General features: G+C 40.5%; 1 protein-coding gene and 1 long non-coding RNA gene across 5 annotated transcripts in view; one reads left to right on the plus strand and one right to left on the minus strand.

Moving 5' to 3' along the window:
- RBBP5 (RB binding protein 5, histone lysine methyltransferase complex subunit) overlaps positions 1–5,463 on the minus strand; it is a 36,027-nt gene extending 30,564 nt beyond the window's left edge. For 2 of the 4 annotated variants that reach the window (XM_033410615.2, XM_004282452.3), the window contains exon 1: positions 5,307–5,463. In XM_033410615.2, coding sequence (XP_033266506.1) covers positions 5,307–5,325 — 19 coding nt within the window. In that variant the 5' untranslated portion in view covers positions 5,326–5,463. The remainder of the gene's footprint in view (positions 1–5,306) is intronic. The other 2 variants (XM_033410618.2, XM_033410616.2) reach the window with 2 other exon arrangements.
- Positions 5,464–5,729: 266 nt separating this feature from the next.
- On the plus strand, positions 5,730–6,804 carry LOC125963904 (uncharacterized). The gene is made up of 2 exons (XR_007476337.1): positions 5,730–5,924; positions 6,462–6,804. It is a non-coding gene; the product is annotated as an uncharacterized LOC125963904 (long non-coding RNA).
- Positions 6,805–12,186: the final 5,382 nt, after the last annotated feature.

A 12,186-nucleotide genomic window follows, 5' to 3' on the forward strand; every position in this document is an offset into this window, starting at 1 on the left:
TGTATTGTGTCCACTGTTGTGATAAATATGTACTGTATATGTTAATTTGAAAAGCATGAATTTAAAGAACTTTAATGAGTTTTCTAGACTTAAACTCATGCTGGCTTATCATTTCTTTGAAGTGCTCAAGCCTGCATTTATCATTAGCAGCTACGGCTTACTGAATGCTTATGTGTCAGACTCCGTACTAAGGTCTTCTACATACTGTCTCATTCGATCCTCTCAATTCACTATTGAGTACTATCATACTCCACTTCACAGATAAAGAAAGTTAGGATTAAAGGTTATCCCCAAACTGACAGTTAAAAAGTGGCAAAACCGGAACCTGACCAAGAAACCCTACTCTTAACTATAACTGCACTAAAAAGCCTCTATAATCTTGCCCAAATTTGACCTCAAGGTTACTAGTCTATGATTTGCAAAACACATCTGCCCTTTATTGAAAATAGTCAAAATTCTGCCCATCTTCTTTCTTTCAGCATGTCTTCTTTCCTCTCCCCAACTCTCAAAGATCACCGACATTATTTCACATGCCAAGTTCCTTCAAGGCCAAGGAATATAATTCGACCAAGAGAAGTGAACTAAGTGACCCATCTAAAATCTCTACCTATTGAGGACTCTTCTTGGCCATAACCAATGATCACTTTATTTGTTCAAAAACAAACAAACAAAAATCCTTTTCCCCAGAGAAGGCAAAAGAAAAATAAGAAGTTAAGCATTCCTCATGGAAGCAACCTAAATGCCCATCAACAGACAAATGGATAAAGAAGATGTGGTACATATATACAATGGAATATTACTCAGCCATAAAAAGAAATGAAATTGGGTCATTTGTAGAGACGTGAATGGACCTAGAGACTGTCATACAGAGTGAAGTAAGTCAGAAAGAGAAGAACAAATATTAACACATATATGTGGAACCTAGAAAAATGGTACAGATGAACCGGTTTGCAGGGCAGAAATAGAGACACCGATGTAGAGAACAAACGTATGGACACCAAGCGGGGAAAGCGGCGGGGGTGGGGGGTGGGGGCGGGGTGGTGGTGTGATGAATTGGGAGATTGGGATTGACATGTATACACTAATATGTATAAAATGGACAACTAATAAGAACCTGCTGTATAAAAAAAATTATAAAATAAAATTCAAAAAAAAAAGAAGTATTCCACTTCCCTTTTGCCTATGAACTACAAAAGCCCAGAGTAGGCGCATGAAAGATATTTGTTGAGTGTTGAATGAATAATTTTGGTATTACACCATCCAGCCCAACCAAGCAGGAAACTTCTTTGCTCTTAGCACTCCACATAATGTTAAAAACCCTTTCTAGTTGCCTCATTTTTACAATCTTTGCCTTCAGTCACATTAGCTTTCCTGACACTATTCTTAAAAGCTAGTGCCACCCTCATTTATTCACCTTCAGCAACGTGCCCTTCTTTTGTACATGCCTCTTTGGAATCTGAGTTTAGACTGCTTTCAGTGCAAGCACACCAGTTCCCTCAGGTGCCTCCTCCTTTTTTCCCAGTTAGGATCCTTCCTCCAAACTGCCTTTTAGCTTTCTAGGTCTTGCAATAATATCTATTCTCTAAATTGCTGAACATCCACCTCCTTAAAAACTCGGTTACCATGAACTCTAAAATTTCGTGGTCCTTTTCTCCCAGTGGAAGTATTTTCAACTTGCCAACCAATTCCTCCCTACCGTAACAGTTAGGTCCAGAGTAGCAGTTTCCATTCCACTTCCTCAGTCTAACAGGTGATGACACAATCCGCAGCATTTCTTTTTAGAGAAATGCAACTTGCAGGTGGCTAAATAACTGATCTTACCACACCCCAATCTGATGCCATCGCTACCATAATTACTATGTTTCCTTGGCTCCAGTCTGGCCTCCCTCATCAATCCTTAAGAAAGCTGCTACAGCCAACTTTCTAAACCCCAAATCTCATCATGTCACTTACCTGCTCAAAACTCTCCCTTGTTAAACAATATGCTGAACTCCTAAGTATAATTTTAAAACGCAATAATCTGGCCCCAACCAGTATTTTCCATTTTGTCTTTGACTAACTCCGCATTAGCACCTGGGACAGAACCTTGCATAATCCACCCTAAGCACCAGCTGTAAACTGCTAACCATTTCCAGAATATGTATCACATGTTCATGCCTCAGAATGTTCGCCCCTACTGTTCTCTGCACTGGTAATTACCTTCTCCATTTGTCCCTCTGGAAAAATCCTCCTCCATGTTTACTGTCTGCGTTCAATGGCACTTCCTCTATAAAGTCATCCCCAAATTCTACCGCCAACCCCAACGAGGCAGAATTAATTGCTCTTTCAGCTGGATTCCCATAATGGGGTCCCCACTATTTATTGTGGTTCCATTTCATAGTTATTTGTTTATGCCCCTATCCTCCTAGTTTTATGTATTTATCCAGGGCAAAAGCTGTATCTTATTTCAGTGTTTATCAAACATTAGGAGCCAATCCACCACAAATGGATAAATCATTCAGTGAGCCATACCATAAAAGTTTTTTAATAGATCAGAAGATATCAGAGGACACTGAGCATAACAATTAGTATCATTTTCAGAAACAGTTATATGTGTATGTATGTATAATGGACTGTGATAGAAAATACATTTCTTACGATGAGCTGTAGTAAAAGTAAGTTTGAAAAACTCTTATTTAACTTTTACCTCCAGTGCCTACTGCCTAATACACAGCAAGGGCTCAGAAGTGGTTGCAGAGGTAAAAGCATTTGAGAGTCCACATTAAGAATACATTATCATTCCTTTCCTTTATCTGGCCAGCTACGGTTTGGTATGCTCCCACAATCACATTACTTCTGTTCCTTTCTCCTTTATATCTGTAATAATTAACTTTCTTGCTATAAAACTCAAGTCATTCCCATAGAGATTTATATCTTTTGAATCCAGTCAGCCTTCTTTTAAATTGTCTAACCTTCCAATGCTAAATATTCCTTCCTAAGTTTTACCCACATGAATCTTCTGTATCATACAAGAAAAATCTTTCCCATCTGCTCTTTCTTTCAAGGTATGAGCCTATCTATCACCTTTCCTCCACAGTTAAGTTTTTAAAACTAAACATCAACCCTTTGCCTCCAGTCCATCTCACTCATCTTCCTAAAATCATTGTAACTCAGCTTCTGTTCAAGTTGCTAAGGAGCCCAAAGTTGCCCAAGAACTAAGTAGAGTAGCCCTTTCTCAGCTCTTAGCCTCAACTGCTCTACAACTGCTTCTATGGAAGACACCACACCAACCTGCATTCTCTTCTACCTCTACATGAATAAATATATGAAAAGCACTTGAAAATAGGCCTAGCTCATAGTAAGTACTATGTAACTGTTAGTTGATATATTATCATTTATTCCTCCTCCTATTCCCTAAATATAGATGATTGTCCAAGATTCTGTCCTCAGCAGTTTTCTTTTCTTCCCCTCCCACTTTCTCCCTGGGTCTTATCATCTCCTCACAAGGTTTTGTCTAGCCCACCTGTAGGAAGGTTACAAATCTCTCTCATAAATCCAAACCCATCTCCTGAACCACAGGCCCACACTCAACATACCCAATGCTAACTGTCTTTTCCAAATGTCCTTAAATGTTTATGAATAGCACCATCACAGTTCCCATCACTTTTCACTTCACTCTCTTCCTCACCACCAGCACCACCACCAGTGCCACTACCACCATGATATGTAGTCAATTTTCAAATTGTCAACTCTATCTTCTCAATGTCTTTTCTTTCCATTTTCTAGTTCAGACCTTCTTTATTCCTCATCTACTCTAGCCCTCCAAATTGGCAGACTCAACTACACACTGTTGTCAGATAAATCTTTTTTAAAAAAAAATCACAGCTCTGATTGAGTTACTTACCAGGTCAAAACCCTTCAATGGATCTGCCCTACTTTCCTTAAAAAGCACAGCTTTTCAGCTGGGTATTCAAAAGCCTCCAAGGAGTAGATGGTACTAATCCCATCTCTTGGCCTTCTCCTTATTCACAGTACCCACAACCTGGCCAAGCCGGAAAATACCTTTAGGACTCATCTCACTGATGTCTTAGCTCAAACGTATTCCTAATAAACACTCCTTCCAATATCTTCATACTTCAGTCTGTCAATATTTTACCAATCTTAAATATCCACTCAAAACTCCAAATCCTCCACAGGTTTGGTTTTTTGGTTGGTTGTTTTTGTTCTTTCTTGATTACCTTTCTTCCCCTGCCCCAAAGATATTCACTCCCTCTTCCAAATGTTCTTAGCCCTTAGTAAAGACTCTTTAAGGCTGGCCATATATACACTAATATGTATAAAACAGATAGCTAATAAGAACTTACTGTATAAAAAGTAAATTTTTTAAAAAAGGGTGACCTATATTCTGCACTATAGTATAGCTATTTACATAAACACCTTATTCTCCACACTTAACAAAAAGCTCCTTAAAAGCAAAGACCATTCCTTAAATAGCTTTACAGTCTTTAAGACTGCCAGTATATCTAATGAATTTAACTTTTTTAAAGAGAAACACAACCACTGAAAATAGCAAGTCGCTTAGTTCTTGAAAACCTCAGACATCCTTAGGCTACGATGCTAAATATTACCTAATGAAAACCCAGAAGAACCTACTGTTTATAAACAACTTGGGTAAAGGGTAAGGAGGAAATGAATCAGAGAGGGTGACAAAAGTAAACTGCCTTGTAGTTCACCCCTCAGTGTTTTACACACCGTCCCTGATAAAGACCTTAAACAGAAAGTCAAGGTAACTGGATTCCAGTGCCACCTATATGCCAACTATACCATTTACTTTCTGAGTGCCTTCAAGTCAGTACCCTCTGAGCCTTTTTTAATTTATTCAATGAGGAACTTGTACTAGAAGATAAACACGTTCCCCTCCTTAGGCACCCCATGTTTCTTCAAAACCCCATGCTTCACCCAAAACCCTGACAAGTGTTCAAAGCTTTACCTCAAGCCTCACTTCCTCAGATTCCTTCCCCCAGTAACTCTGGTCCTGCCTGCTCTGGGCTACTTCAGCACCTGTGATCCTTGTAATCGAAACTAAGTCACAAACTATCTTTCCCTAACGCTTCACAATTGAACTGCAAAGTAGCCTCGGGAGAAGCAATGCATTCCGCTCAGGCAGAAGCTCGGCTTCCTCTCCCTGTTGCTGCTCCATATCAAGGCGCCCAAAAAGATGCATCTAGAACTGTGTCCCTAATGTTGCAGCCTGAGTCCCCTCCGCCTGGGTTCCCTCCTTCCCAGGACCAAAAGGTTCTCTAAGAAGCAGCCATAGTCCTCCTCACCCAGTAACTCGAGGTTCATCCCTGAGGACTCTGGCCGTCTGGTCTCAGCTCCAGCAACGACACCTTCTCTTCCAACCGCTTCCAAAACCTGCGTCTAACTGGGTGACGCCGCAAAGAGCCTGGCACAAGCTCCGGAGACTTTCTGGTTTAGAAGACCCCACGGCTTCCGCTTTCTTCCCTCGCCTTCCTTGTTCTTTCAAGTGGGCTGTCCATATATATGCCTAACCAAAAAGAAGAAAAAAACTCTCTCGGAATCACTTGATTATGATATTTTTTAATGGATAAAAATGCTATCGTCACTCAGGTTTTTTTTTAAAAGTGCAAGAATTTGGGGCTGTTTTCCCTCGGATCATGTAAGTGAGCTAGAGAATTTAGGCACATAGTTAGACTACTAATCCTTCCCGTGTTGTGCGTTCAGCGGCGTTGTCCCGGCGGGCTGCCTCAGATGCCGCCGGAAGGGTTCCGGCCGAGTGCCTGAAGTAGCACAGCAGGAACGGTTGGCCCCAGAGCTCGAGTGTGGAGCGCAGCTGTACGCGACAAGGCGGTACTCGCCCTGTATGTAGCCTAGTTATCGTGTATCTGTCTCAGTCTCGTGAGAATTATTTCACATTTGTAAAGGTATGACATCGATCCCATAGAAACGTCCGATAGAATTTATCTAAGGATTTACCGTGTACCCAGCGTTGACCCGGACCCTGGAAGTGAATTGGAATGGGAGGTGGCTGAGCTCCCTGGAACTCAATCAGACAGAACTGTGACGAGATACCCAAAGCTACTAGAGGCTAGTTGATGAAACTAGCGAATGGGCAAATTCTGTATAAACAGGTTTTGACTATGGACGCTGTGGGCTATGACAAAAAGGAAAGATGGGCGTAGGTTGGCTGCAAAAAACGTAGGACTGGAGCTAGATCCTCTTATGTAGATTATGTGGCCTCTTATGTAGCCAGTAATCCCAGCTCCTTTCTTAGTACTAACTTCACCCCTTGGGCAGTATTTTATCTTCTGTGTCTCAGTTTTCTTATACGTAAAACGAGAGTAGTTCTTACAGGGTTATTGTGAAGGTTAAATGAGTAAACACATATGAAATACTTAGAACAGCAAGTGCCCAGTAAATGTTAGCTATTACTACTTTCCCCTAAATTATCTCACTTCCAGACTTCCCTGGTGGTACAGTGGTTAACAGTCTGCCTGCCAATGCAAGGGACACGGGTTCAAGTCCTGGTCCGGGAAGATCCCACGTGCTGCAGAGCTACTAAGCCCGTGTGCCACAACTACTGAGCCTGCATGCCACAACTACTGAGGCTGCATGCCACAACTACTGAAGCCCACGCACCTAGAGCCCGTGCTCCGCAACAAGAGAAGCCACTGCAATGAGAAGCCAGCGCACCGCAAGGAAGAGTAGCCCCCGCTCGCTGCAACTAGAGAAAGCCCACGCACAGCAACAAAGACCCAATGCAGCCAAAGATAAATAAATAAATTTATAAAAAAAAGAAAAAAATTATCTCATTTCCTTGAGAACATTAGAGTAGCTACTGGCCCCATTTGACCAAGTGCAGTAATTGAGGCTCAGAGAAATTAGATATGTTAAAGAGAAAACCACAGGCCCCAAACGGATCTAGATCTAACACCTGATCGAAATGCAGTTTCAAACCTTCACCAGAAATGTAATCTTTATTGGCTAGTCTGGTATTTTCAGCACCAATGAGGTAATGTCTCCTGGGCCCTCTCCACCTCTGCTTACCACCCAACACCCCCCAGAAGGAGCAATCTGCATGATAAAACCCTTGCCATTCCCTTCCTCCCAGAAAGAAGGTCTCTTGACCTAAAAATAATCCTTTCTTTTCTTTTGCTAATAACTCCCTTACCCTACCCTTCTTCCTATAAAAAGCTTCCATTTTGTACATCCCTCAGAGTGCCCTTCTGTTTACTAGATGGGATGCTGCCCATCTAGTTTAATAATGCCAATTAGATCTTCAAACTTACTTGGTTGAATTTTGGTTTTTAACAGGCAGTTTGCATTCCTTCACATATCCAAAACGTGGCCAAAATGCATCTCAAATACTGTACTACCAACAATGGTATGTAGGAGTATTTCTGCACACCTTTGTAATCATTCATTATTATCAGTTTTCTCAAACGCTGCCAACTGGGTGGGTGAAAAAATGTCATTGTTACATTTATTTCCTAATAAGGATGATCAGCTTTTCACATGTATAAGTGTGTATTTTTCTCTTCTGTGAGGTGACCGGTTCATATCCTCTGTCTATTTTTTGGATGGAGTATTCATCTTGTTTGATTTTTTTTTTTTGCGGTACGCGGGCCTCTCACTGTTGTGGCCTCTCCCATTGCGGAGCACAGGCTCCGGATGCGCAGGCTCAGCGGCCATGGCTCACGGGCCCAGCCACTCTGCGGCATGTGGAATCTTCCCGGACCAGGGCACGAACACGTGTCCCCTGCATCGGCAGGCGGACTCCCAACCACTGCGCCACCAGGGAAGCCCTTGTTCGATTTTTAAGCAAGGAATAATATGATCAGATTGATGCTTAAAGAAAGAAAACAAGGACAGTGTGGAGCGGGGCTTGATTAGAGGGGTGGAAAGCAGTTAGGAGATTACTACAGTAATCTTGTAGAGATGAGGAAGACCTAGGTAATGCATTCGAGAGAGGTACCAGACAGAACTGACTGAATGGGAAAGACCTTTTGCATGTGGAAAGTAGAAGGTCAGGAGGCTGGTGTGACTCCCATGTTTCTAGTTTGGTGGTTCCATTTGCCCAAGTAGAGAATGCAGGAAAAGGAATAGCTTTGGCAATGTAGATGAAGAGTACCCCACTGGGACAAGTTGAGTTTAAGGAGCCTGTGAGAAATTGAAGTGATCCTACAAGCATGGAGTTCAAAGAAGTCTAGGCTAAAGATCTACTGTATTTCATCAATTCTAATATGTACACTTTTCCACATTTAAAAATCTCTGAAATAGGGATATATCTTACATTTGATTATATCTCATATTTACCAGTGGGTTTGTTAGTGCTAAGAATCACTAAGATAAGATAATCATGTGTCTTATAACTTGTGGCATCTTTGATTTGATGATAAACAGTGTTATTGGTCGACTTTTGCTTTACAAAGTCTTTTTTTTTTTTTTGGCTGCACCATGCGACATGCAGGATCCTAGTTCCCCATCCAGGGATCGAACCCATGCACGCTGCAGTGGAAGTGTGAAGTCCCAACCACTGGACCACCAGGGAATTCCCTACAAAGTCTTATTAATACTACCAACTACAAAGGAAGGTACCCATATTTGTGTGTTGAAGGGGAGAAAGGGAAATTTAATATTCTTCCTTCTCGCCCTGAAGCAACTTGTACCTGTCATTCAGATTCTATGTGAGAAAGAACTTTTTTTAGCTAGGCTGAACTTCTGTTTCATTAAAGACTTTTACAGATCCTCCTGAAATTAGGCCAGCAGGTATTTACCTCTTCTCCAGGTAAAAATGAGGAATTCTCTGAGTGGAGCACCTCCTAATCATCTAGGATACACTCCTGCAGCTGGCTCAAATCACAGGCAGTATGGTGAAGGCCAGGAGATTATTGTAACATTTCAAGGATATAACCAGTGGTTCTCAACTTTAGCCACACGTTGGAATTTCTGGGGGCACTTCAAAATAATATAGGTGCCTGGGTCCCAGAGATCCTGCATTAATTGCAGAATCTACCTAGAGCATTCCTAGGCATGGTATTTTAAAAGCTCCTAGGTGATTCTAATGTTCAGACAAGGTTGAAAACCACTACTGTAGTACAAGGCTGGGGGTGCCACCCAAATTATTGGCTGAGACAGGGAGTGAAGGCTTTCTCAGAAAGTGTACACTTGACCACAATCTGTGCTTATTGTCAGAGATTACAGACTTCAAACGTAGAGCTAAGAAAGAAAACATTATATGGGCAATAACATCAGCACAGCTCTTGGTTCCCTGGAGGAAAGAAGGATTGGAGGGGAAGAAAGATCTGTGCTATTCACTTGAATATACACCTCCAACAATGGAAAAATACATATGCACAGGTTATTCATTGCAGTACTGTTTGTAATTGCAAAATATTGGAAACAACCTAAGTGTTCATACATTTATGGTATATAATACAATGGCATACTCAGCAGCTATTTTAAAAAATGAGGAAGAACTCTGTGAAATGATATAAAGTGGTTGCCAAGACATACTGCTAAAAGAAAAATGCAAACCACAAAAGATTTATCTATACAATGCTGGGCTAAGAAAGAAAGGAATATAAGAAAACATTCTGCTTTTGCCCATATGTGCAAAAGAAATACAGAAAAGATAAATCAGAAACTAAGGAGACTGGTTACCTATAGGGAACAGGTGTGAAAAGAATGGAAAAAAGGGGGGGTAAATGAGAATGGGGTAACAGGGATGAGGAGGTAGTGATACTGTATATATTTTTTAACATCTTTATTGGAGTATAATTGCTTTACAATGTTGTATTAGTTTCAGCTGTATAACAAAGTGAATCAGCTATATGCATACGTATATCCCCATATCCCCTTCCTCTTGCGTCCCCCTCCCACCCTCCTTATCCCACCCCTCTAGGTGCTCGCAAAGCACCAAGCTGATTTCCCTATGCTATACAGCTGCTTCCCACTAGCTATCTATTTTACATTTGGTAGTATATATATGTCCATGCCACTCTCTCACTTTGTCCCAGTTTACCCTTCCCCCACCATGTGTCCACAAGTCCATTCTATACGTCTGTGTCTTTATTCCTGTCCTGCCCCTAGTTTCATGAGAACCTTTTTTTTTTAGATTCAATAAATATGTTTAGCATACAGTATTTGTTTTTCTCTGTCTGACTTACTTCACTCTGTATGACAGACTCTAGGTCTGTCCACCTCACTACAAATAACTCAGTTTCCTTTCTTTTTATGGCGGAATAATATTCCATTGTATAAATGTGCAACATCTTCTTTATCCATTCATCTGTCGATGGACACTTAGGTTGCCTCCATGTCCTGGCTACTGTAAATAGTGCTGCGTTGAACATTGTGGTACATGACTCTTTTTGACTTATGGTTTTCTCAGGGTATATGCCCAGTAGTGGGATTGCTGGGTCATATGGTAGTTCTAGTTGTAGCTTTTTAAGGAACCTCCATACTGTTCTCCATAGTGGCTGTATTAATTTACATTCCCACCAACAGTGCAAGAGGGTTCCCTTTTCTCCACACCCTCTCCAGCATTTATTGCTTGTAGATTTTTTGATGATGGCCATTCTGACTGGTGTGAGGTGATACCTCATTGTAGTTTTGATTTGTATTTCTCTAATGATTAGTGATGTTGAGCATCTTGTCATGTGTTTGTTGGCAATCTGTATATCTTCTTTGGAGAAATGTCTATTTAGGTCTTCTGCCCATTTTGGGATTGGGTTTTTTGTTTTTTTGATATTGAGCTGCATGAGCTGCTTGTATATTTTGGAGATTAATCCTTTGTCAGTTGCTTCGTTTGCAAGTATTTTCTCCCATTCTGAGGGTTCTCTTTTTGTCCTTTTTATGGTTTTCTTTGCTATGCAAAAGCTTTGAAGTTTCATTAGATCCCATTTGTTCATTTTGTTTTTCTTTCCATTTCTCTAGGAGGTGGGTCAAAAAAGGATCTTGCTGTGATTTATGTCATAGAGTGTTCTGCCTACGTTTTCCTCTAAGAGTTTTATAGTGTCTGGCCTTACATTTAGGTCTTTAATCCATGTTGAGTTTATTTTTGTGTATGGTGGTAGGAAGTGCTCTAATTTCATTCTTTTACATGTAGCTGTCCAGTTTTCCCAGCACCACTTATTGAAGAGGCTGTCTTTTCTCCACGGTGTATTCTTGCCTCCTTTATCAAAGATAAGGTGACCATATGTGCGTGGATTTATCTCTGGGCTTTCTATCCTGTTCCATTGATCTATCTTTCTGTTTTTGTGCCAGTACCATACTGTCTTGATTACTGTAGCTTTGTAGTATAGTCTGAAATCAGGGAGCCTGATTCCTCCAGCTCCATTTTTCTTTCTCAATATTGCTTTGGCTATTTGGGTTCTTTTGTGTTTCCATACAAATTGTGAAATTTTTTGTTCTAGTTCTGTGAAAAATGCCAGTGGTAGTTTGATAGGGTTTGCATTGAATCTGTAGATTGCTTTGGGTAGTATAGTCATTTTCACAATGTTGATTCTTCCAATCCAAGAATATGGTATATCTCTCCATCTGTTTGTATCATCTTTAATTTCTTTCATCAGTGTCTTATAGTTTTCTGCATACAGGTCTTTTGTCTCCTTAGGTAGGTTTATTTCTAGGTATTTTATTCTTTTTGTTGCAGTGGTAAATGGGAGTGTTTCCTTAATTTCTCTTTCAGATTTTTCATCATAGTGTATAGGAATGTAAGAGATTTCTGTGCATTAATTTTGTATCCTGCTACTCTACCAAATTCACTGATTAGCTCTAGTAGTTTTCTGGTGGCATCTTTAGGATTCTCTATGTATAGTGTCATGTTATCTGCAAACTGTGGCAGTTATACTTCTTCTTTTCCGATTTAGATTCCTTTTATTTCTTTTTCTTCTCTGATTTTTGTGGCTAAAACTTCCAAAACTATGTTGAATAATATAGTGGTGAGAGTGGACAACCTTATCTTGGTCCTGATCTTAGAGTAAATGCTTTCAGTTTTTCATCTTTGAGAATGATGTTGGCTGTGGATTTGTCATGTATGGCCTTCATTATGTTGAGGTAGGTTCCCTCTATGCCTGATTTCTGGAGAGGTTTTTTCATAAATGGGAGTTGAATTTTGTCCAAAGCTTTTTCTAAAAAAAAAAAAAAAAAAAAGCTTTTTCTGCATCTACTGAGATGATCATATGG

The sequence above is a fragment of the Orcinus orca genome, chromosome 1, assembly GCF_937001465.1.
Source record: "Orcinus orca chromosome 1, mOrcOrc1.1, whole genome shotgun sequence".
NCBI lineage: Eukaryota > Metazoa > Chordata > Mammalia > Artiodactyla > Delphinidae > Orcinus > Orcinus orca.